This window comes from Hyperolius riggenbachi, chromosome 4 (genome assembly GCF_040937935.1).
Source record: "Hyperolius riggenbachi isolate aHypRig1 chromosome 4, aHypRig1.pri, whole genome shotgun sequence".
NCBI lineage: Eukaryota > Metazoa > Chordata > Amphibia > Anura > Hyperoliidae > Hyperolius > Hyperolius riggenbachi.
The window spans coordinates 389,902,339-389,930,184 of record NC_090649.1 but is presented as its reverse complement, the minus strand read 5'-3'; the positions used below and the strand labels follow the sequence as shown (position 1 = coordinate 389,930,184).

General features: G+C 42.6%; 1 protein-coding gene across 5 annotated transcripts in view; it reads right to left on the bottom strand.

Moving 5' to 3' along the window:
- MAP4K3 (mitogen-activated protein kinase kinase kinase kinase 3) overlaps window positions 1–27,846 on the bottom strand; it is a 391,382-nt gene that overhangs the window by 252,143 nt on the left and 111,393 nt on the right. For 3 of the 5 annotated variants that reach the window (XM_068232153.1, XM_068232154.1, XM_068232155.1), the window contains exons 2-3: window positions 26,658–26,715; window positions 1,422–1,487 (exon numbers count right to left, since the gene is read on the bottom strand). In XM_068232153.1, coding sequence (XP_068088254.1) covers window positions 1,422–1,487; window positions 26,658–26,715 — 124 coding nt within the window. The remainder of the gene's footprint in view (window positions 1–1,421; window positions 1,488–26,657; window positions 26,716–27,846) is intronic. The other 2 variants (XM_068232156.1, XM_068232157.1) reach the window with 1 other exon arrangement.

Genomic DNA, 27,846 nt, shown 5'->3' with positions numbered 1-27,846 from the left:
GCTAAACAGAGGACCGCGGGAGGACGGCGAGGGGCGCATCCATGCTTATGGGGCTGGAGGATGTCCTGGGTAAGTAAAAAAAACTTTGGATTTTGCGGTCTCTGGTACACTATAAAGTGGACCTGAACTCTTGCACAGGACAGAAGGTAAACCGAGACATGAGCCCTGTGTGTATTTAGAGGGTTTAGCCTGTCTAATTCCTCCTCATCTGTGACTAATCACAAGTTGTAATTTGATCTCTCACATGAGTCACCTGACTGCCATGGCAGAGATGGCAGATAAGCTCATTTGCCTCTGACACAGGCGACCTGGGTTCGAATCTCGGCTCTGCCTGTTCAGTAAGCCAGGACTTATTCAGTAGGGGACCTTGGGCAAGTCTCCCTAACACTGCTACTGCCTATAGAGTGTGTCTTAGTGGCTGCAGCTCTGGCGCTTTGAGTCCGCCAGGAGAAAAGCGCGATATACATGTTCTGTGTTTGTTTTTCTTTGTTTTTTTGTTTTGAAAGCACAGGATGTTAACAATATGTCTGCTTCCATGAAAGCAGAAAGTAGAAACACTGGAGATTTATTTTAGGATTTTTATTAACTGCAACAAAGAAATGTTTTTGTTTAAAGGTTATTATGCTGTTGCATACCTTTTAGAGCAGAGAGGAAGTTCTGAGTTCAGGTCCACTTTAATGTGACGCAGTGCAACGGAAGTAGTCAAATCGCTACAATTCCAACATAAAGTCAACAGTGCTTTAACGTGCGGATTATGCAGTAATGCAAATCTAAGGTGACACAGTAAGTGTCGATGGGAATCAAGGTGACACACTTCCTGTCCAGCAGGGAGTACGTCACTGAAAAAGGGTGGGCCTATGCATATGACGCTGTCGGCACACTCTCTCTATTTGAAATACTGGTTCGTGCAGTGAGGTGATCCCATGGCAATTTATCCCATGAAATTAATCTTCCTGGCGATTTCAGAACATTACAGAAGGCTGAATTTGAAAGACTATTTTAGGCCTCTTGCACACTGCATGCATTTCAGATTCCGATTCCGCTTTTTAATCTGTTTTTACATCCGATTCCGATTCAGATTTTTAATCTTAACTGCATGCTGCGTTTTTTGATCCGTTTTTCTGTTGAATGTATTCAAGGAAAATCGGAAACGGAATCGGAATCGGAAAACGGATTTGCAGTGTGCAGGGAGCCTTAGACACATAACTTAACAGAGTGACTTGTTTAGCAGCACTTGATATGTTAAATTTAGGTATTTTTTTTTTTACCAGAGTGGAGTTTAAAGACACTGAAATGACGGCAACAAAGCGTATGCAGCGCAGACCAACTGATCACAGACTACACACACAGCACAAAATCATAACAAAATAGACTGCAGGCACTCAGAAGCACTAGCAAAAGCCCTCTGAGCTTGGCTTTACCAGTGTAGTATAAGGCCTGTTCTTCATCAGGAATTGAAGATCTATTGTCTTTCTGCACGATGCAAACTGTAACAAAAAATACCATTTCAGTTTCTTATTTTAAATGGATAGTACAGTCTCATGTGATCAGCTTGATGTAATAAATATGACCATTGATGTCTTAAAAGTATATTTATAGAAGTAAATAAAAAAGCTCATTAAATCTCTTTGTTGGAAGCTGAATGGACAAGATCTTCAGTCACATCGACACAGCTGCTATGCACATGTCAGGGGTAACATTTCAGCTCTTACACGGAAAATAAGGCAATGAGACTCCAGGATAGTTCTATGTACCATTCCTACTACATATAAAATTATTTACCTTTGAAGTTTATTTTCAGCTCAAGTTTGCTTTAAAAATTAGGATTATTAAGTAAAGTGGACAAAACTAAATTAAAGGTAAAGTAATTGAAAGCACACAGCAGCAATAATTTTAAAATACACATCTGTATGATAAAAGCTTAACATTTATCAGACTGTCCAGCAGCTCACACAGTGCAGAGGAGCTGGGAAACAAATGTACAATGTTTATGACTCAGAGAAGTGACAGCAAAAACCAGAAACAGGCTCAAGATATCTTTGATCAGCCTGAATTGTACCTTGACTAAAAATAACCAAAATGAGGTTCCTCGTCACCAGACACACGAGGTGACAGTGTCATAGTAAAGTTATCCTGGATGATGAGGACTATTACAGTAATGTGTAGGAATCAGCATCTTTTTAGCAAAGTCCCTTTAGGCCTGAAATGAACGATACTCGCTAAAAAAATACAAGAGCTGGTTTCTAGGCAGACACAGAAACAGGTGGTCCAATGAATAAAATGGGAAAGACTGTGGTGTATAAAGCACAAAAGTATGTACATCATATAAAGATAATATTTCCTAATGTAAAATAGCTGTACACAAATAATACTTTAGCAACTCCCTACTCTGAGGCCTACAATGTTTTGGGGCAAATTACTAGTGGTACTGGTTAACGGCACCGCCTTTGACATGGGAGACCAGGGTTTGAATCCTGGCTAGGGTCAGTACCTATTCAGTAAGGAATTCAAGGCAAGACTCCCTAACACTGCAGGGTGGTCTCTTGGGCGCGTCCCAGTGGCTGCAGCTATTGAGCGCTTTGAGTCCGACAGGAGAAAAGCTCTATACAAATGTTCTGATTATTATTATTACTGTATTTGTTATGATGGGATATATTATTGCTGCACTTGTTATTGTGGGATATATCACAGCTGCACTTGTTAAGATGGGATATATTATTGCTGTACTTGTTATGATATACTGTATTGCTACTGTACTTGTTATTATGGGATGTATTACTGCTACACTTGATATGATGGGATATATTACTGCTGTACTTGATATGATGGGATATATGACTACTGTACTTGCTGTTTTGGGGTGTTATGATGGGATTTATTACTGCTTTACTGGTTATTGAGGGAGAAACCGTAATTATGCTGTGCTTGTAATGGAGGACATTATTGCTGTTTTTGTAATGGTGGGGGATATGACTGCTGTAATTAATGTTGTTACGGGCAACATTCAGAAAAGTAATGACTGCTATTCAAAGGCCCATAAATGCAAATCCAGAGATACATCTGTCCAGATCAGAGACAAATATAAACAAGGGGAAATCAATATTACTACCATGTAAATAAATAGCTGTACAGGTTTCCTTGATTTCAGTAATAATGCGCTTTTCTCAACGAGCTAAAAGTAGTTTCCTTAAGCTGAAAATAATAAATGTGTGGTTAATAGACATCTTACAATGCAGAAGAGGGAACTGAAAGGCAATTACATGTTAAAAACATCAACAGGAAATTGTGCAGTCTGACCAATGAATATTTCACTGCAACACAAGAATCTGCCACCAACTCCCTGGGGGAGATTTATCATCTGTGTCACGCAGCATACAGCACAAAACAGCAACATTGTACAGAAAATCTAACATCGTCTCCCAGCTTATTCCATTGAAAGTGTAATTGAACTGCCCTAGCACAACTATCGGGGGCGGGCACTAGGCAAGGCCACAATTTCTGAAGCGGCTGCATTTTGCCAATTGCAAAGTCATTTCTTTAATAATATAAATCATCATGGTGTCCTGCTCCCACTATTGCATTGTGGTTGTTGTGGAATCGCAAATTCACTGCATGCAGGGACAGATTTCTGGAAAGGCCACTGTTAGGATGTTGAGATTCATAGATCTGCTCCACCTACTAGTGTTGTCCGGATCATGAACGATTCGGATCTTTGATCCGAATCTATTTTGTGAGTCGAATCATCCGAATCATCAAAATGAGTGATTCGGATCGCAAAAGGGGTGGGGCCAGGAGTGACACGCCCCCTCTCAGCGGGCAGCGGGGTCCTGGAAGCAGAGCAGAGATGGATCGCTCTATTGGAGGGGACTCAGGGGAGCCAGCCTTGCAGGGACAGGTAGAGGGGACATGGGTGCCACTGCCAGATATGTGTAGAGCACACATACTGGCTGCAATGCGCTGCTCATTATAGGCTGTTCCTAGTTGTGCACAGTGATCACATTGGAAACTTTTGGTTCAGCTCAGCACAGCTCAGTAACTTTGCAGGCACTGTGATTGCTGTGCAATATGATCCTCCTGCACTCGGCTCTAAACAGCTGCACTTATCTTTGGGGAATGCTTTCTTTCACTGTGCGATGTTTCCATTCAAGGTATACAGATGCACATATAGGTGAAATATATGTAAAGCATATGATTGTAGCATGTGGGTATTGTGTGCAAGCAAACATTTCTGCTCTCTGCTCGTCCCTCCTCCCTTCTCTGTCCACTCCCTGCCCTCTGTCCATCTTCTCCCCTTCTCTGTGTGTCCACCACCCTCCCCTTCTCCTGCCCTGCTAGTCATTTCACCCCCCGAATGCTTCCCTTGTAAAATGATCCAAGATTCGGATCAAAGATCCGGATCTTTTCAATGATCCGATTCGAATCATCCGGATTATTGAAAAGATCCGAACTTCCCATCTCTACCACCTACAGTGACATAAGAGAACTGTATTCTAAGTACTGCATTCTGGCTGTATTGCATTCTAGTTATGTGTTAATGTTATGTCTCAATAAAGTTTTATTGTTGTTCCTCTCACCATGAGGCTGATCAGACAGCCACAAGACCTGGGTCCTGGGCTGCTGCCTCAGGGGGCGGCTGGAGATGTAAAAGGGGTTGCCGAATAAAGAAGAGAAACCTGCAAATGGGCAGCCTTATATGTAAGAGCAGAGATGACGCTCAAAGGACATGGTGGAGGGGACTGTTGTACATGCATGTTACACACAGAAGAGAGAGCTGCATATGGAAAGAGAGGGGCTCTGTTGCACATGAAAGGGGAGCAATGGTAAAGTGACTGAACATGTGTTGTACCAGCACAGTTGTTCAATTATCAAATACCCAGGCATGTAATACTTCTGAATGCAGCACGCAAGCTGACTCTGCACACCATCACTGATGCTGGGTCACATCCTTGCTCTAGTGCGAGGAGGTACAAACCCTCTGGATGAGCGCCAACACTGCAAATCCTGATCACCTATGGGGGACGTGGGTGATTGGGAAAAAGGATTGGAATGGATTATTGCAATTTTTCCAATATTGGTTAAAAATGAGAGGCTGAATGAACAGGGGCTTTAAAGGACAACTGTAGTGAGAGGTAGATGAAGGCTGCCATATTTTTTCCTTTTGAACAACACCAGTTGTCTGGCAGCCCTGCTGATCTATTTGGCGGCAGTAGTGTCTGAACCAGGGCTGTGGAGTCGGAGTCGAGGAGATGGAGCAATTTTTGGGTACTTGGAGTCGGAGTTGGGAAAAAATGCGCCGACTCCGACTCCTAATGAATTTAAACTGTAATTAGAATAGAAAATATGAGAAAATGTTCTATTTCTCAGAAAATAGTCATCATAAATAATTTATATATACACTAATAGCTCTGCTTAGTCCACAAAAATGAAATAAACCAATCAAAAAATAGTTACTTGTGCTGCTTCAATAAAGCAGTCCCCATTTTTTTAAAGTCAGATATACAGATCTGATGGTGACTGTATATATGATGTGTACACAGGAATCTCATATATGTTATGGCCAATACCAGAAATCGGCCAATTCTAGAATTGGCCGGCCGTTTCTAGAATTGGCAGATTTGACGTCGGCCAAAGTCCAAAATGCTGGGAATTTCTGACATTGGCCGGCCAGTTCTAGAAACGGCCAAGGTCAGTCGGCCAAAGCGCACAAATCCCAGAACATCCCTGGTCCTGACAGCACCATGAATAGCACTGGGAACTTCCTTTCTGCTCTGAAATACACACAACAGCATAATAATCTTTTTAAAGAAAAGCATTTCTTAGTTACAGCTGATGCAAATCCTGCAATAAATCTGCAGTGTGTCTACATCCTGCTTTCTTGGGAGCAGACATATTATTAACATCCTGTGCTTTTAAATTAGCTGCTCTGCTGTGGCAGTCAGGTGACACGGGGAGAGATCAAATTACAGTGGTGATTAGTTACAGATGAGGGGGGATGCATGGCTGGGGGGTGCTTTGCTGGGGGCTTTGCATTGCTGGGGGTGCTTTGCTGGGCGCTTTGCATAGTGGGGGCTTTTGCTGGGAGGCTGTGCATGGCTGTGGGTGCTTTGGTGTGCTCTTTGCATGGTCGGGGGGGGGGGGGCTTTGCATGGCTGGGGGGGTCTTTGCTGTGCACTTTGCATGGTGGGGGGGGGGGGGCGGTCTTGCATGGCTGGGGGGGGGGTCTTTTCAGGGTGCTTTGCATGGCTGGGGGTGCTTTGCTGTGCACTTCGCATGGTCTGGGGAGGGGGGGGGCTTTGCTGGGCGCTTTGCTGTGCACTTTGCATGGTGGGTGGGGGGGCCGCTTTGTATGGCTGGGGGGTCTTTGCTGGGTGATTTGCATGGTGGGGGGGGGGGGTGGCTTCGCATGGCTGGGGTTTTTTTTCTGGGTGCTTTGCATGGTGGGGGGGGGGGGGGGGGGCGGCTTTGCATGGCTGGGGGTGGGCTTTGCTGGGTGCCTTTTAGGCTGGGGGTGCTTTGCTGGGCTGGGGGAGCTTTGCTGGAGGCGCTATTCAGACATCCAATCAGGGCAACCAGAGAGGCAGAGAGAAGCAGAGCAGCGCGCACTCTACCCGCCCGGACCCGTACACTTCAATGCAGAAGTGTTCAATGATGTCACTTCTGCATTGAAGTGTATGCGTCCTGCGAGTCGCGTGTGAGCTGCTCTGCCTCTCTCTGCTTCCCCGGTCCGGTCGCCCTGATCTGAGGTCTATAACGGCAGCGGGGGAGGAACGGTGAGCGGGGCTTCCTGGCTGGCGGTGGGGAAAGGAGAGCAGCTGGCGGGGGAGCGGTGCAGGAAACTTCGGGACTTGGCCGGCCATGGTAAGTCACAACGCGTTCTGGCCGGCCAAAGTCCGAAATTCACGGCCGTTTTGTATATTGGCCGGATCAGCTGGCCACTTCGCGTTGTGACTGGCCAGAACCCGAAGTGGCCAGACTTCGGGTTCTGGCCGTAACATATATACTAAATAACATTTATGCTGTAAGAATAAGGCCTGATGAGCTCTGTCACTAATAGAGATGGTCAATGAGATGGAAATAATTCTGCGCTGATGCTGGTTTATGCAAATTTATGCACTCCCTTTAAATCAAATAATTTGATATGTTGTTAAAATTTGGTTTGGTGACTACGAATTAAAGAGTACCTGAGATGGATGAAAAGAAAAGTTTTATACATACCTGGTGCTTCCTCCAGCCCCCTTCAGGCTAATCAGTCCCTCGCTGTCCTCCTCCCTCACCTGGATCTTCTGCTATGAGTCCCGGTAATTCAGCCAGTCAACGCAGTCCGGCCACGTGCCGCTCCCACAGCCAGGAGCGTTCTGCACCTGTGAAATAGTGCTACGCAGGTGTAGTACGCTCCCAGCGGCGGAGTGTGTGCATGCGCACTACGCCAGACTGGCTCAAGTACCTGGACTTATAGCAGAAGATCCAGGTGGTGGAGGAGGACAGCGAGGGACTGATTAGCCTGAAGGGGGCTGGAGGAAGCCCCAGGTATGTATAAAACTTTAATTTCATCTGTCTCAGGTTTACTTTGTTACACAGTAGTACTATATTCTACATATGCACTGCCAGCAAAGCTGCAGGGAATCTACTTAGAATGTTGTGCAAATTGAGCACAGAGGTGTTGTCTATCACCCATAAACCTGATTCAGATTGTACATGAAGAATGTGTAATGGAGGAAGAATCCCCTCATTTTCCTGCAGAGTACCTGCACATCACTCTTACATGTACCCACAGTCACATTGTCTAGGGCCTGATAGATGTTCTTTGTTTCTGTTTGTACCTTCTACAAGTACTCTTACCAATCACTAGTTTTAGTCTATGACTAAAAGTATTAGATGCAGAAGATCCGCCAGATATCGAGGTAACTGGTATTGTTTAAAGGGTAATAAATATGGCAGCCTCCATATCACACTCACTTCAGTTGTCTTTTAAAATTCTTAAACGTTGGCAGTTAAGAGATGCATTTCATGTTACATACGTTCAATCAACAAGATTGTATTATGCAAATTAGAGGAGTTGGAGTTGAGGAGTCGGAGGAATCCTAACCAGAGGAGTCTGAGTCTGTGGATTTTTGTACTGACTCCACAGCCCTGGTCTGAACAACACCAGAAACAAGCATGCAGCTAATCTTCTCAGATCTGACAATAATATTAAAAACACCAGATCTGCATATGCTTGTTCAGGGTCTATGGCTAAACATATTAGAGGCAGAGGATCAGCAGGATAGAGACACTGAAGCGAAAAAAAAAATATGATATAGTGAATTGGTTGTGTACTATGAACAATTACTAGAAGATTAGCAGCAAAGAAAATATTCTCATATTTTTATTTTCAGGTATATAGTGTTCTTTCTAACATTGCATCATTCCCTAATATGTGCAGATTACACAACACTCAGCGTTCAAAATTATTCTTTCAGAGCAGTCTGTGAACTAATGACCTATCCTCTGGAAGAGAAAAAGTAAATAGTTCAGGAACAGTTGAGATAATAAAAGTCAGAAAACAGCCATCTCCACGAGTTTGTAGAGCTTAATGGCTTTTTTTGCATAGAGATAACAACTGGAGTTTCTTAACTCTTCCTGTACTGGAAACAATTAGACTGATATATCTGAACTTAATGTTTTATTTCTTAGCTGTGCTACACATACAAATCATAATATCATAATTTTTTTTTTCGCTTCAGTGTCTCTTTAAAGGAAACCAGAGATGAGTGGAAAGACAAATCCTACAGTCAGGTCTATAAATATTGGGACATCAACACAATTCTAACATTTTTGGCTCTATACACAACCACCATGGATCTGAAATGAAACAAACACGACGTGTTACCTGTCAGCTTTAATTTAAGGGTTTTTACATATGTCTATGCCTTCCAGACTTCAGGCTGTAATTGACTGCAAAGGATTTGCAGCCAAGTAAGTATTAAAAAGTGAAAGTTTTATTTATGATTATTATTCTGTCCCATTACTTTTGGTCCCTTAACAAGTGGGAGGCACATATGTAAACTGTTGTAATTCCTACACTGTTCACCTGATTTGGATGTAAATACCCTCAAATTAAAGCTCTGCAGGTAATGCACATCATGTTCGTTTCATTTCAAATCCATTGTGGTTGTGTATTATTATTATTGATTTATAAAGCGCCAACATATTCCGTGGCGCTGTACAAAGTAAGAAACAAACATGGGGTACATAATAATACAGACAATGGTGTACACCAATATACAAGATACATCATTGGTGACAAAATACAAAGAATGATACAAAATACAAATTATCGAATTGGTAATGACAGTGATAAAATTAACATGATGAATAAAATGTATAATGGTTACCAATGTATAGAACCAAAAATGTTAAAATTGTGTTGATGTCCCAATGTTTACTGACCTGTGCATACCTGGAGCTTCCTCTATTCCCCTCCGGCCTGATCGCTCCATTGGCGTCATCCTCCGCCTCCTGCATCTTCGGGAACGGGTCCCAGTATCTTGGCCAGTCGGGGCTTACTCTGCATGTGCAGCTCAGCCGTGCATGCCCGCCCCGCCACGCTCCCATCTACGGGAACTTTCTGCGCTTGCGCAGTACCACTGCGCAGGCGCAGAACTCTCCTGGCTGCAGGAGCAAGACGGGGAGCGCAGCCGCACTGCGCACGCACCGACTGGCCGCAGATACCGGGATCAGTTACCGAAGATCCAGGAGGGCGGAGGATGGAGCCGAGGGAGCAATCAGGCCAGAGGGGGCTGGAGGAAGCCCCAGGTATGTATTAATTTTTTTAACTCATCTCTGGTACACTTTAAAAGGAAATAAATATGGCAGCCTCAATACTCCTCTCACTACAGTTGTCCTTTAACAAAATGCCAAAAAGTGCATTGAAAATTAGCGTATTTCCCAATATACTAGTCAGGGTTTCTCATTTCAACCACTGTTACACAGTCGGTAAGAAGCATGATTTTCTCCATTGTTATGTTATAAAGCGTATGTCATTCATACATCATTATCAAATAATTTGACCTTCACAAAGCATTCATTCTTTCCAGCCACAACAAACACATCACTGTACCTCCTGGCTAGGCCTTTTAAATGATCAGCAACCTTGAAGTGTATCTTAGCAACCCAGACATAAGGGCCTGGCAGTAAGAGCTAAATGATATTTCTAAGACAATCCGATATTACCATGACCTTTCCTGTGCTAGGACTGCCACATGTAAAGGATACATTTACACAGCCATACTACAAGCCAGGCAACAAGAAAACAGTGCAAAGTACATTACCACACCGCCACAAATCCTCTTATTGATGTGTTTCAGACAATTCAAACCATAAAATCAGCACTGCCCTTCATATCAACCTCCAAAAGACAGAAATGACTCCAAGACTACCCAATCAGTGCACACACCAAAACGCCACAAAGTACTTCAGGGAACAATTTCTGTATAGCTAAAAAAACAACTCCTAATGGTGACCACTAATGAGCCATTCTTTTTCATCCAATCTTAATGGAACTGCCTGAATTATCCTTTCAATATATACACTCAATTTGCCCTTATACTACAAGTATTGGGAAGGCAGCCAAAACTGTACTAATATGGAATGGAGTAAAGCTGTGTATGAAGATGAAGATGGTGGTAATACCACATCCACATCTCTACTCCAGTCCACATACTCCACATTACAAGCAGTATTACCACTGTCCATATCTATATTTCCAACCCCTACTCCAGTCCACATATTCCACATTACAGCAGTATTACCACTGTCCATATCTATATTTCCATGCCCTACCTCAGTCCACATATTCCACATTACTGTAGTATTACCACTGTTCATATCTATATTTCCAGCCCCTACTCCAGTCCACATATTCCACATTATCGTAGTATTACCACTGCCCATATCTATAGTTGCAGGCCCTACTCCAGTCCACATATTCCACATTACTGTAGTATTACCACTGTCCATATCTATAGTTGCAGGCCCTACTCCAGTCCACATATTCCACATTACTGTAGTATTACCACTGTCCATTTCTATAGTTGCTGGCCCTACTCCTGTCCACATATTCCACATTACTGTAGTATTACCACTGTCCATATCTATAGTTGCAGGCCCTACTCCAGTCCACATATTCCACATTACTGTAGTATTACCACTGTCCATATCTATAGTTGCAGGCCCTACTCCAGTCCACATATTCCACATTACTGTAGTATTACCACTGTCCATATCTATAGTTGCAGGCCCTACTCCAGTCCACATATTCCACATTACTGTAGTATTACCACTGTCCATATCTATAGTTGCAGGCCCTACTCCAGTCCACATATTCCACATTACTGTAGTATTACCACTGTCCATATCTATAGTTGCAGGCCCTACTCCAGTCCACATATTCCACATTACTGTAGTATTACCACTGTCCATATCTATAGTTGCAGGCCCTACTCCAGTCCACATACTCCACATTACTGTAGTATTACCACTGTCCATATCTATAGTTGCAGGCCCTACTCCAGTCCACATACTCCATTTTTTCGTAGTATTATCACTGTCCATACCTATATTTCCTGGCCATACTCCAGTCCACATACTCCACAAAACAGCAGTATTACCACTGTCCACATCTATATTTCCAGGCCCTAATCCAGTCCACATTACCCCAATATTACTGTAGTATTGATCCTGTTCCCAAGCACATCTCAACTCCAAAGCAATGAATTGAATTTCAAGTAAACCTACTATTACCTGGGCACATGTCTCCACTAGCAACTATTTGTTCATCGCTTTCTTGGAGCATATTCTCTGTGCTGCATGAAATAATTCACTGACCCCGATCTGTGCGTCTCATTCTCGCACTGCAGCTCACAGCCTTGGCATCCAGACAGTGATCTGAGACCAATTATTATTATTACTACTACTACTATGTATTTATACATAAGTGCTCTACAATGATGTCATTTCAAATTGGCTAGTAGATGTTAAAAAAAAGGAAACTTTGTTTTAAAAACCAAACTTTACTGGTCAAATAATAGATGGAGGGAAACTGTTAAAAGAAATGTAAACGTTTGTGTGGAAAAAAAAAAATCCCTCCTGAGACAGCTGACCTGATGATTGAGCATCTGAACTTTCTAGTGCTAATTGGGTGTGTCTGCAAATAACCTGCACAGTCTCTGTAAAGGGAGATCTGGGTGTGGTGGTCACTATGACTGGATACTGTACTGGTTAAGGGCTCTGACACAGGAGACCCGAGTTCACATCTTAGCTCTTCCTGTTCAGTATGCCAGCACCTATTCTTTAGGCAATCTTTAGCAAGACTCCCTAAAGGGGCCCATACACTCAGCCGATTAGCGGCCGATCGATCGAAATTGATCAATCGATCGCAAATCAATTGCCCGATCAATCAATTTGCGGCCGATTTAGATCAATTTCGATCGATTTCAATCGATCTGACATGCTGGAAAATCTAGGTCGATCTGTTGAGATTGCTTATCAATTTGCATTGGACCTAATGGAAATCTGATGGCAAAAAAATGCCATCAGATCGATTTTCAATAGATTTCATACTGAAATCTATTGGAAATCTGTTCCTAGTAAAATATGTTCCTAAACACTTCAGATAGATTAGAAAATCTATCTGATGATCTATCTGCTGTTAATGTAACGAGTGTATGGCCACCTTAACTCTGCTACTGCCTATAAAGTGCGTCCTAGTGGCTGCAGCTCTGGTGTTTTGAGTCCGCCAGGAGTAAAGGTGGCCATACACTGGCCTGATTTGCGCCCGTTTCGACAGCAGATTCGATCACTGGGATCGAATCTGCTGCCAATCGTTCACGCTACACGCCGAATTTCGATCCATTCCGTCCGATCCCGTCGATCGCGCCGTGCGGAAAATAACAGTCGATCGGGTAAAGAGCGCATCGCTAGCGGCGTTCGAGTGCCCGACGACCGACGCAATAGAGCCGCATACATTACCTGCTCCGCCGGCGCGACTCCCGGGTCTCCGCTCTTCTCCGTCTCCGCTCTGGTCTGGTCTCCGGCATGCTTCCCTTCTTCCTGTCCCGGCAGGAAAAGTAGAGGGCGCTCTACTGTTTAAACTTCCCCCAGACAGGAAGAAGGAAAGCATGCCGGAGACCAGACCAGACCAGAGCGGAGACGGAGAAGAAGAGCGGTGACCGGGGGCAGTCGCAGCAGCGGAGCAGGTAATGTATGCGGGCGGGGGGAGCGGCGGCAGCACCACCACAACAGATTGTGATCGGTTTCAGGCTGAAATCGGTTCACAATCTGTTTGCAGTAAAGGTAGCCATACGATCCCTCTCTGATCAGATTCGATCAGATAGGGATCTGTCTGTTGGTCGAATCTGATGGCAAATCGACCAGTGTATGGCTACCTTAAGGCGCGCTAAAAATGTTCTGTGTCTTGCATTGAGTGTATGCAGTCACAGCTACAAGTAAACATGTTGCGTTTGGGTAAGCACACCTTGCTGTAGACTGAAAACTAGTTTTTCTGTTTGAATTCAGGACCATTACTTGTGGAGAGAGCCACGAAGCTATGCTCCATGTTGCGCTTCATGGATTCTAACACATTTTAACAAAATTATTTTACAAAAAAAAAGCTTCTGTAGCCCTTATACATGTGATGGTACCCATGCACTTTTTTTATTTATTTTCTTTCGATCAGAGAAATTTTATCAATTATTCCATTTAGTGGAATAGTTGTTAAAATTCTTTTTGAGGTACCATACACGGAGGTTCAACGTTTCCGAAAATCTGAGAAGAACGATCAAATATGTAGAAAAAGTTGGTTTATCTAATAGTATTTTCTTATACAACCTACCATACACTATACAATTTCACATACAATCGCCCAGATTTTTCCAACATGTCCGATCAGATTTTTATAAAAAAAAATTAATAATTATTTGTTTTTTTCTCGATAAAAAAAATATTTTTTTTTTTTTTATTTTCACTCTATTCGATCGTTTTGGTTGAATAAATGGGAAAATCAAACGTTTTCATTGTACTGTACTGTACATTGTGCAGGCATTTTCACACAATGCAAAATTACACTGCAAAACGCAAATGGTGTATTCCTACAGCCCTGCCGTGATTTTAGGAAGCATAGCAATTTGTCTACATTTTAAAAACTGACTACGTGCACTACTTTTTCGCATACCACATGTGATTCCTCATTGACAAACAATAGCTACTGTAAAAAAAAATAAAAAGCGCATATATTGTACGGAAAATCGCATGCGAGAAATCCTTTGTGTTTCCTGGACACAAAAGTGAAACCCCTCCCTTATATAAACTTCAGCATTCCATTAAAAATCTCCATAAAATGTCTATGGTTAGGAATTATAACCGCTAGCCTCCCCCAGCATTCAGACACCTGTTCCAATGCTTGATTAGCAGCTCTAGAGACTATACAGTGGGTGGAGCCATGCATGCCTGAGTTCCAGAGACCACAACATAGGTTGTCTCTGCCCAGATTAAATTGCTTATAACTGCTGATACTGCTGAGATTGGTAAAATAAGATTATTTTCTGTAGAGAATGGTCATCATCTCTGGTGCATTGCCTTCCGGTTATCTCCTGCCGAGTAGAACAATGCCTAATTGCTTGGCAGATAGATGGTTAGATAGATAATTTCCAACATGTTGGAAATTCTATATCTGGCAGGTAAATCTAATGTTGGGAATACACGGTACGTTTTTGCCGCTCGATTGAGCCATTTAGATGGCTCGATTGATAATTTCTGACATGTCTAATCTCCCGCCCAATCGATTCCGCGCTCGAATAATGCATAGGGAACAATGGGAAAAGATAAGAAAAACGAATGGAAGATAAGAAAATCGCCCGCATAATCGAGCGCGGAAAACGATCGGGCGCGGAATCGAGCGGCAAAAACGGACCGTGTATTCCCAGCAAAAAGCAGGCCATACACTGGTAGATTTTAGCTATGGATCGACAGCTGATTCGACCGTTTTGATCGAATCGGCTAGAAATCAATGCAGCAGAAAGCATGATCGATCGATTTCTGGCCAATTTCGATTGATTGGTCTGGATGGAAAATCTGGGCACATAGGGTTGCATTAGATCGAATGGTGCAACACTGCATTTCGATCGAATTTCAATCGATTTCATTCTGAAATCTAATAAAATTCGATTCCTACTGTGTGGCACACATCAGATACATTCCTTACAGATTCGACCTGATAGTCATCTGACACAAATCTATCTGATGGTCGAATCTGCTGCAAATCTATAAGTGTATAGCCACCTTAACAGAAAATTGTATGGTGTGTACCAACAATGATAGATCAGGAAGAAGGTAGGGAAGAACAGACAGTGTTTGGCAGTCTTTCAAAGCACATCACAGCAAGGGAAAAACTACAACTACAATACAGGATCTTCTCCAAAAATTAGCATATTGTGATAAAGTTCATTATTTTCTGTAATGTACTGATAAACATTAGACTTTCATATATTTTAGATTCAAATACACACAACTGAAGTAGTTCAAGCCTTTTATTGTTTTAATATTGAGGATTTTGGCATACAGCTAATGAAAACCCAAATTTCCTATCTCAAAAAATTAGCATATTTCATCCGACCAATAAAAGAAAAGTGTTTTTAAAACAAAAAAAGTAAACCTTCAAATAATTATGTTCAGTTATGCACTCAATACTTGGTCGGGAATCCTTTTGCAGAAATGACTGCTTCAATGCGGCATGGCATGGAGGCAATCAGCCTGTGGCACTGATCAGGTGTTATGGAGGCCCAGGATGCTTCGATAGCGGCCTTAAGCTCATACAGAGTGTTGGGTCTTGCGTCTCTCAACTTTCTCTTCACAATATCCCACAGATTCTCTATGGGGTTCAGGTCAGGAGAGTTGGCAGGCCAATTGAGCACAGTAATACCATGGTCAGTAAACCATTTACCAGTGGTTTTGGCACTGTGAGCAGGTGCCAGGTCGTGCTGAAAAATGAAATCTTCATCTCCATAAAGCTTTTCAGCAGATGGAAGCATGAAGTGCTCCAAAATCTCCTGATAGCTAGCTGCATTGACCCTGCCCTTGATAAAATACAGAGGACCAACACCAGCAGCTGACATGGCACCCCAGACCATCACTGACTGTGGGTACTTGACACTGGACTTCAGGCATTTTGGCATTTCCCTCTCCCCAGTCTTCCTCCAGACTCTGGCACCTTGATTTACGAATGACGTGTAAAAGTTGCTTTCATCCGAAAAAAGTACTTTGGACCACTGAGTAACAGTCCAGTGCTGCTTCTCTGTAGCCCAGGTCAGGTGCTTCTGCCGCTGTATCTGGTTCAAAAGTGGGTTCATGCTTCCATCTGCTGAAAAGCTTTATGGAGAGGAAGATTTCATTTTTCAGCACGACCTGGCACCTGCTCACAGTGCCAAAACCACTGGTAAATGGTTTACTGACCATGGTATTACTGTGCTCAATTGGCCTGCCAACTCTCCTGACCTGAACCCCATAGAGAATCTGTGGGATATTGTGAAGAGAAAGTTGAGAGACACAAGACCCAACACTCTGGATGAGCTTAAGGCCGCTATCGAAGCATCCTGGGCCCCCATAACACCTGATCAGTGCCACAGGCTGATTGCCTCCATGCCACGCCGCATTGAAGCAGTCATTTCTGCAAAAGGATTCCCGACCAAGTTTTGAGTGCATAACTGAAAATAATATTTGAAGGTTGACTTTTTTTGTTTTAAAAACACTTTTCTTTTATTGGTCGGATGAAATATGCTAATTTTTTGAGATAGGAAATTTGGGTTTTCATGAGCTGTATGCCAAAATCATCAATATTAAAACAATAAAAGGCTTGAGCTACTTCAGTTGTGTGTATTTGAATCTAAAATATATGAAAGTCTAATGTTTATCAGTACATTACAGAAAATAATGAACTTTATCACAATATGCTAATTTTTTGAGAAGATCCTGTAGGTGATACAACTCGGGAGTGCTTTGATTTAAAACATAATGGAATTCTTCCCCATCTACAGAAAAGGGCCAGTACAGTTTTTGGTATGGACAGTGTTACCGGTAAATAAAACAGTAACATAATATGAAACATAATTGTTTTCTTCAGATACTGCAATTATTTTCTGGAAACTGCTGCACACAAGCCCACCCCTTGTTATGGCCGCTGACCTCACTACTTTCATACCTTTTCAATGAAGCAGATCGGAGGACAGTCCTCTAGCTTCATCTGAGCTGCTTGAGTTTACAGCAGAATCCCTTTATAATAAACTTCAAGGGACCTGTCCAGGTAGTTTACTATATCAGAATTGGACATACATTGTATATTTATACAGCCACATTTGCTGGAACCTGAGGATTGAGTTTACTATATCCAGAGATTTACTATATCGGAGTTTACTATAATGGGATTCTACTGTATAACCCCATGTGAACACGGCTGACTTTGTTTTCACTTTCCCTGATGGCATGCATGTAAAAAGGGTGATGCAGTAAAATTAACACTATTCTGCTAATGGGCAATACGATAGTAGAATATCAGTGATTTTTACAGGCTAAACCTACGGTAACCCTATTCCCATTTTAACCTTACCCTATATTGATGCCTTACCCTTACAGACCCCCTGACACAATTTACACCATCATATGCTAAAAACCCCTCCACTGATATTTGCGTTGCCTATTTTACTGAAGTACCTCAAGCGCCCAAATGACCTGCTTTGCCCTGACTAGCCTACAAGCGCCCACATAGATGTACTGACACAGCAGGCTCGCAGTGTATACTAGTTTGGGAATGCATATGACCTGTATATAGGTGTAAAATAACAACAACAAAAACACCACAAGTGGAGGTGGTGCAGAAATGCAAATAACTTTGAAAACTGTACATTACCAGAAATGAAAGAAAAATTGTTTAGCCAAAGTAACAAAAGAACTCCTCTCTGGTATGGAAATGGAACGTTGCCCAAAGCAGGGGTTTGCCAGGGAGGGACGGATCTTTAGGCAATGTTAGTAGGAGGGCGGGAGGGGGCACCTGTCTCCTATTCATACTTTTGATCAATAAACTATCTTGTGTTGATCAGATATGTTGGTGGTCAACAGATAACTGGCAGTTTCGATCAAACCTGGCTAAAATATTGACCCGAGTATTGCCACCTTAATTCTAACATAACCTGCTTAGCCTCCTTAACAGGTGGTCTTCATTCTAGGATACCCTTTCTGATATTTTCCTAGATGACATTTTATTATGCTAAAAATACGCCGTTGCTGCACAATTTTATCTGCTTAATACTGTATCCATTAGTCACACACAAGTCACGTATGCCAAAGAACTGTTCATCAGGAAAACATGTTTTTGTGCTATGCGGCACTGAAATAGCTGATCTCCAGCAGTGTTTGCAGAGCCCCCGGCCAGGCCTGCCCACCTACCCATTTCGAAGCTGATGCCATATTCTCTGAATCAGTAGACTGGAATATATATAGCATCTAGCGTGCAAAGAGACTGAATGTCCTATCATTGCTACTGTTCTGAAATGTCCTCCTATAGAATGCTTCTAGAGAGTTCCTCACACCTGATTTATAATAAATAATCCTATAAATATCTCTTTCAAGTACATCAGCTGTCGTTTTAACAACTATTTGTAACACCACAGGTTTGTTTGCAAGCATATCTATGTTGCTCTTAAAAGCTTCACATAATTCACTGTGAAACGGAGGTTTATGCCAAAGCAATTATTCACCAGTTGTACTATTCATTATAGCGCCTCAACTCCCAGCAGATAGAAGCACAGCATATGCACTAGTAAGTTTAACCCTTTCACTCTCTACATCAGCCTTTCTCAACCTTTCTTCCCTGGAGGAACCCTGCAAACTATTTTTTGATCTCGAGGAACCCCTGCATTTATTTTGCAGGAGGCTTGGTCTTTAAAAGTATGTTTGGCTGTGTGCTTCACTACCCCTATTACACTGCCACTCATTATACTGTCTCCTGAGTAGAGTTGTCAGCGAACTGTTCAGGAACCGGCGAAACCCTCACCCTGTACTACTTTCAGGTCGCTATGACCCGTAGTAGTACGGCTACGCTGGGCCGGCGGTGCGCATCCTTGATTGCGCACCTGTTGCCGGGCACTTTCTGCGCATGTGCGTGACGTAATGAGTGACGTCACGCTCATGCGCAGAGAGCGCCCGGCAACAGGCGCGATCAAAGACGTGCACTGCCAGCCCAGCGCAGCCGTACTACTACGGGTCATAGCGACCCGGAAGTAGTAGTGGCCCATAGAGATTCACTGGCGAACTGTTCGCTCGCATCTCTACTCCTGAGCCCCCAATTTAATGCTTCTTGTTACAGTACCACCTATTATAGTGTGATCTATTATACTCCCCCCACGATGGGGGAAAATGCAAAGGAACCCTTGCAGAGTTCTTAAGGAACCCTGGTTGAGAGAGTATGCTCTACATCCTAAGGCAGGGGTTACACTTATTAGATTTGCATGCATTTTTCCTGCAGCGCAGAGAACTCATGTAGAAACGCACCTGTTACTCTATAGGCCGCACACAAAAAACTCAAAAAACACTCAGCAAGTTCATTCTTTCTGCAAGCTTTATGAGAATCGCGTAAGATTCTCATGCAATGCTTCCCTATGGGAAATCAAAAACTCATGCGGGGGGGGGGGATTATTTGAATATGATTTTTTTTCAGTTGACTACTATAAATATACACCTACCATTAAACTTTCTACCCCTAACCCTCCTACCCCTAATTTCAACCGGGGACCCAGCTGCAAGGCAAGAGCGCTATCCACTACACCACTGTGCTGCCCAATGTAATACAGCTTATTTATTTAAGCATTTATATCGCGCCAACATATTATGCAGCACTCTGCAGAGTATATTGTCACTAACTGTATCACAATCTAGTCCCTACCATAGTCATATGTCTATGTATGAATCATGTAGTGCATGCATCATAGTCTAGGGCCAATTTAGGGGGAAGCCAATTAACTTATCTGTATGTTTTTGGAATGTGGGAGGAAACCCACGCAGACACAGGGAGAACATACAAACTCCTTGCAGATGTTGACCTGGCTGGGATTCGAACCGGGACCCAGCGCTGCAAGGCGAGAGCGCTAACCACTACACCACCGTGCTGCCTAGCTTGATGCTAAAAACAGCTCAGCATGAACTGAAAATAAAAATAATCAGGCTTCTGTAACAGAATGAGGATGTGTGCATTTTGCAATAACAACAGAAATAGCAGAACCAGCATTCAGGTAACGGATGCAGCATTTGCTTCCTGCTTAGTAACGCATGGCCAAAGATGGAGGCTAAATGCAGTCATATGTCACTGCTGTCTGCTATCTTCTGTTTTCTTTTATCTCATACTTTATATAATTTATTTATTTTTATTTATTTAAGTATTTATATAGCGCCGACATCTTACGCAGCCCTGTACAGATTATATTGTCTTGTCAGTTAACCGTCCTTCAGAGAGGCTTACAATCTAATCCCTACAATAGTCATATGTCTATGTATGTATCGTGTAGTGTATGTATCGTAGTCTAGGGGGAAGCCAATAACTTATCTGAATGTTTTTGAGATGTTGGAGGAAACCAGGGTGCCTGAAGGAAACCCTCACAGCCACAGAAAGAACATACAAACTCCATGCAGGTAATGCCCTGGCTGGGATTCGAACTGGGGTCTCAGCATTGCAAGGCGAGACCAAAACGCCACCGTGCTGCCCAATAATACTCCAATCATGGTTACAAATCAGTGAGCTATATCATTTATAGAACAATTGTTTATGCAGCCATACAAATAGGATTCATGATACTCCAGAAATAAGCAGCCTGCTGGCGAGTACCGGTATATCTTTCAATACACATTAAACCAGCAGCTTGCAGCACAGAATCTTCACCTTACCCTTTCAATACACGAAACATGATGATTAATCAAAGCTAAGGCAAGGATGGGTGCAAGATAGCCACAGAATTTGTTGTAGCTCAGTTGGGTCTAGTTTTTAAGAAAAAAAGGTAGCAACCCAAATGCAGTGCTATTAATGATGTGTTTGCATGGAGTTTGTAGAGTGAGTAACTATGACTGAATCTGCCAGGATTCTATAGCATAGCATGCTTCATAAATTGATTTCGATCAATTTTTGCAAAACAATCGCTCAACATTATCGACTGGTCAGAATGGAAAATATTGATCGATTGGGAGTGTGGTCCAATCATTTGGACAGGATGGAAAATCTTGATCAATCGGGGGTGTAGTTCGATCGATTGGACAGAATGGAAAATCTCCTGATCACATGACATGACGTGATTGGGTCCCGGGGGATGATGTCATGCCAGTGTGGCTCCAGGAGGAAGAGGAGGCCTGATGCAACAAACAGATGAGGTAAATATTAAAGCGCTCCCCGCACTACTCTGCATGTGGGGGTGACCTGGGGGAGGCAGGACAAGGCATGGCGGCAGTGGTGCCGCTTAGCTGAGTTATCTCACACAAGGTTATAAAGAAACTTTACTGAACATAACCTAATTTAAAAAAAAAAGCTATTTTTTTTCAACAATGTTACTTAAATTGGACCTGAACTCTTGCACAGGACACAAGGAAAACATAACAGAAATGCACCCTGTATGTATTTAAAGAGTTTAGCCTGTGTAATTCCCCCTCATTTGTGTCTAATCACTAGTTGTAATTTGATCCTCCCCTGTGTCACATGACTGCCTATGGCAGATAAGCAGATGAGCCCATTTGAAAGCACAGGCTGTAAACAATATGTCTGCTTCCATGAATCAGGAAGTAGAAACTGCATATTTATTTTAGGATTTGTATCAGCTGTAACAAAGAATTGTTTTTTGTTTAAAGGTTACTTTGCTGTTGCTTATCTTTTAGAGCAGAGAGGAGTTCTGAGTTCAGGTTCACTTTAAAGCAGACATGAACTCAAAGCTTGAACATGCTAATGTGGTTTGAGTCCTGCAGGAAAAAAGCACCATACAAATGTTGCTGTCATACGCTCACCATGCACAATAAAAGCGGACCTGAACTTAGAACCTCCTCTCTGCTCTATAAGATACGCAACAGCATAATAACTTTTTAAAAAAAATTTTTGTTACAGCTGATACAAATCCTGCAATAAATCTGCAGTGTGTCTACTTCCCGATATCATGGGAACAGACATAGGGATTACAAGAAAGTTTAGCGCATGCATGAAAGCGAGGAAAATCGGGTGCTGGGTGAAACCAATATAAGCCTAAACGATAAATAAATGGGTGCCAGGTAAAGGCGATATAAGTCTAAACAATAAATACTGTTGTGAATTGGGCACCAAATGAAAACGGAAAATATCTATAGTGGTAATAATGATAGTAAAACATTGGTAAATATCAGTATTTTAGTACAACTAAACCTAACCCTACTCTCACACAGAACCCCTCCCCCTGATGCCTTACCCTAAGACCCCCCCTTCATGACGCCTAACCCTAAAACCACCTTCCTAACCTTATAATTTCAAAATGAAACATTTTTCAATACAAAAGAAAAAAAAAATTAAAAACTATAAAAATTCAAAGTTTCAAAATAAAAAAAAATCGCGTTTATATGGCCCGTCGCCCGCTATTAATTGGCACCGAAATTCCTGTTTTGCCCGCCTAATAGCCAATATTTGCATTAGTGGCTATGTGGAGCCCAAATCATCCATTAGCCACAGATGCCCACATTTCTTGCTCCCAGTTTGTCACCTGCTTATAGTAGCCAGGACATGTCTTCTAGGGCACACAAAAGGTCCAGTTAAAGTTATCTTATTATTCCTTTGGATAACGGCGAACCTTCACAGATATACAATTTGTAGTTTCACATGGTAACTTATGAAAGCTGTAAGGCCTTAGACCTGCGATTTATGCTTTCTATATAACCCCAGCGATTGCAATCACAAGTGGGTCCTAGGCTTAACGGTGTATGTAATAAACGTAACAGTGGTGTGCTGTGCATTTCCAAAGCATAACAATGTTACAGGAGGTAGAAAAATACAGCAAGGCATTAACCAGAAGGTCTGAAGTGCCTTTGTCATTGCCACAAATCCAGCAGGGGCTCAATGCAGGATACATATGTCATATCCATTACGGACACCATGCCTTCCTGCTAGTACCCGCATGCATGCAAAGATACTCTTCAACTGCCGGGATCATGGTAACAAGATAGCTGCTTGTCTCCATGGTAACACATATATTGTTGAGATCCCACTGCAGAAAAATGACAGGAAATAGTTTTAAAGCTAGCTACACATCATGAACATGTAAAAGTACAATATTACAACCATTAGTCTTCTACAATGATGATTAGCATGTGAACATACACACAAAGGTTATATGAGTGTGCATTTTCAATCCTACAGATGGAAGGGAGAAGCAGTGTATCTTCTGCAGCAGCCTACAGAAACGAATACACACACACGTGCACACACACACAATCTCTTGGGTGACAGTTCAGGGTTGAGTGCAGTACAGATGCATCACCACGCAACAGCCCAGCAACAGGCTCTGCTACTACCGAGGGGGGACGACAATGAGATGGACAATGGAATGGCTTCCCAGCAGGCTGGATAAAGAGTGGAACAATGTGCTCACCAAAGATGACCCGGAACTTCAAATCAGGGTGTACATGCTAGATTCTTGGCAGGAATGGTTCCCGACTAGCCACCGCTGTCGAGTTTTAGTCATGTGTATGAGGGCTTTACCTTGGCAGGAAGCCATAGTTATCCATTGTGAAAATCCAACTTGGATGACTGATATATCGCCAACTAGGGTCTCCATGGAAGAATAGACCATACAGACATCAGGTCACTGATTAATCTGACCTGTAGCTTGCATAAAGCCCCATACAGAAAACAAACTAAGCACTATGCCAGCTATAGATTTTTTATCATCATTTTGGTGAACAGTCTGTCAGCAGCCCTGTGATAGTTCTTGTATTTGATTAAAGGTATTTTATCTGCCAGGAAATAGAACCTGTCAGGTGCAAAACAACAGCCCCTATGACCACTACCATTTTGGGGTTGCTTCTCTGATCTCTGGCTAACTTTACTTGGGGTGATACCTAGCTACCAACTAGGTGAGGACTACTTCTGGCTGGTGATATCTAATACTGGGGTGGGGGGACCTCTGCCTACTGTCACTGGAGGGCTACTTAATGCTGGGGGGCTTCTCTGGCTACCTAACGTGTGCGTATGTGGTGGTGGTAGGGGGGTGGGCGGCAATCACAACTTTGCTATTGGAGGGGGAATCCTACAATTCTTTGTAGGGGAAGGGCCAACCATTTGTAGTTATGCCCCTGGATGCTGCGTACCTTTATACTTAAAATTGAAGTCGCTGTCACATACATTAACACTTCCTAGATGTACCCATTTCCCAGTAAACAATATATAGTACTTCATCAAAGGACAAATAAGTTATATACAACAGACCATAGATATTTAGACCAATATTCTAAACTGTAAGCTACACAACAGTGTAGATGCCAGATAGCATAGCCTGTAGCAGAGAATATACAAAAGCAATTCCTAAATGCACCACTGGGGAACTGGGCATATTCAGTGTTTTCTTAACCCCTAAAGCTGAATAGCACAGTGTGCAGGGCATTACTGTGAGACTGAATATGCTTTGCAACAGCACATAACCACTCTGCATTCCAGTCAATTCCTGTTCTTTAGTAATGTTAGAGCTATATTTCTATATATCGCCTGTTGACCAGCGTCTCAGGGTGTGATGATGGTAAGGCTGGTAACTTGGCCATCTACTACACCCGACACCAGGATATGCCTGTGCCCTTCCTTAGTGTACAGTTACTGGGACTATAGCAAAACAACTGCAGCATCATAACTGACAGAGGAAGTACAGGAGGACATGCTAAGCAGAAGCACATCCTTTATTCATACCAAGGGTAGTGACAGGACTACTATATTGTGTAGATTTTCTCCTGTGCCCGAAAAAAACATTCTGATCATTTGAAGCACTGACGCCATGGACCACGCTACATGGGCAACTGAGCTTCTAGCAACTAGTAGCTGTGACTAGTCCCTCACACTGGAATCTTGTTGCTGCAAGACACTGAGGGGCCCCAAAGACCACTGGGGGGTGAAAGAAACCCCACGTAAGTTAAGGTCCACTCGTTCGTACCAGTTCAGGTGTACTTTAACGACTCTAACCATACCATATTGTTTAGTTCGCATCACCATTCTCAAAGTACGCACTATGCATATTAAAAGGCACATGAATAATTCTCATCTGCTGAGTCTTCGTATGGTAAAAACTCACACACAGATGAAACCATATGCAGCAGAGGAATACATATGAAAAAGCTGCACTTCCATGCTGAGATTTGTAAGAGGAAATTTAGCCCTCTGGGGTCATATCCTGTAACAACATTCCACTGAAAGGATGGAGTAAAGACACATTGCAAGAATCTAGTACACAATCCATAAATATCTGACTCCTCCAACTTCCATCTGCTACTCTGCCTCTCCTCTTACACAATCCACTTTTCCTATTCATTCATCGTAGCTTTTCCTCACTGCGTAGCAAATATTTCACATGAAGAGGATATAAAGAATGAACCTGTAGGTGTTGTGTTACAGCGCGTCCTATCACCTCACAAGAGATCTTACCATTTGTGACATGCTGCTATCCAGCACTGCCACAAGGACACACTGTACAAGCACCTCCATATGCTTATTGTGCCTACATTCAGAATGTCACCAACAGACCTCATATCAGAGCATACTTCCCATACCTATCAGGGACAATACCATCAATCAATGTAGATATTTATCGGCCAGTGCGCTACTGTTGAAAAAGGTAAGTTCTGCTATAAAAGTAGCCATACACTATGTGACATTTTTTAAAGGACACCTGAAGTGAGAGAGCATGTCATTGTAAAGGTCATTTATTTCAGCATCGTTTCTTTCCTGTAGTCTATCAGCATAAAGGGGGTGTGCCTGAAGGCGTGGCATCAGCTAAGGGTCGGAGTTCAAAGAACCAGCTCTTCCGTACGCATAAGTTCTTGAGATGTAAATCCAGCCATGGGAAAACCAATTAAAACCAAACAAAAATAGGTGGAGAACTATGGCTTAACTAAGGATGGTCAATACATTGATGCAGGATTATGCAAATTGTGTGTGAAAATTTGTGCAGCTTGAAAATGGACCAATCAAATTTTACCTCAGCAGGATGTGATTGGTTCACTTTCAAGCTGCATACATTTGCATAATGCTGTATCAACTTGAAATTATTTGCATCTCATTGACCATCCCTGGGCCTAACATGGTCAATTTGTAAACACCGTAAGAAAAAATAAATGCAAAATAAATAAAGAGTACATTCATGATAAGGAGAATCAGAGGAGAATAGGAGAAGTAGTTCTGATTCTTCTCATGCCCAGATGGGCACTAAAGCTAGTTTATACATTACAAGAAAAAGTAGCAAAATGGATTTTACAGTTGTTTTCTTCTGATGTCATCTGATGTCCATTTGCCTTACTACTCATGCAGTGCACAGCTGCTCTATTCCCACATCTCCAGCCCTTATTCCTCATGAAAATATAAACCATCATAAGCATCTTACCTGGTTCCAGTTTAATAACTTTAATTGCCGCCAGTTCTCCAGTGTTGACATTCCGAGCCTGCAAGACACAAGGCAAACAACCCTGTTAAGACAGATGTTAATCCATGCAAACAAAATGACTAAATCAAACTGCAATGAGGAAGTGATCATGAAAAACAGCTACAGCTAGACAGAGCAGAGATCTCACAATAAAGTAATGCATAATGCACTACACTGGCACTCACTGGCCCCAGGAACCCCAGCACCTGAGCAGCATCACCGATTCTGGAGAATGGGAATAAATCTGTGAAGACCAACATGTATTCAGGTCATGCTACATCTGAAGTAAAGGAAAGCATTTTCAGCTAGATACTTCCCTGCTTTGTGTTCTGGAAGATGTGTTCTCACTCACCCAAGTAACTTATTCAGTTCAAATAAGGTGACAGAATACAAAAAAAAAATTATATACTGTATATAAAAAAATCACTTGCTTCAAGTATCAAGGGATCAGTCAGAAAGTGCATAGACGCGCAAAATTACTATTGCCCGCAGGGGTCAGAACTCAATCCCTCAGGCAACAGTTTGGGGCAGAGTGCTGTAAAGATGTTGCTAGCCTCCAACAGAGACGGATCTAGGGTGGGGCAAGCGGGTCTCTTGTCCCAGGCTCAGTTTGTTGAATTCTTAAAAAGGCAGCAAAATGTGGATGGGGAATGGCAGTTTAGGCGCCAAAACCTGACCTTGCCCCAGGCGCAACTTGGGGCAACTTGGTCTAGATCCGTCCAAGCTAGTAATGCATTCTATCACTATGACTATAGCACAAGAGAAACAGAGGTGTGTGCTCAAACCAAGCAGCACTTGTCTTATAAACCCTGCAGAAATGTCAACAGGCCTCACACCCTGGGTTCCCTTTAAGTGTAATTAGGGCCTCAAGGATAGTGCCTCATCTAACTATTCCACTGAAAATGACTGATGTCTATTTGAGAGTACATACTTCCATCTTCGGTTAGTCGATCCACCCCTGAAGCATCTAGTGCCACATACTAGATCTTCTATCACCTTAGAGTACCAAAATGTATACATATGTAGGGTGGTTTTACTTTTATGACTCATCCATTACTGATCGTGATATCAATTGTAATGGTTAAATGCCTGATAGACTGTCCTCAGATTGACTTGTGTGTACACAGGCTAAAGCCTGGGCCCCGTTGGC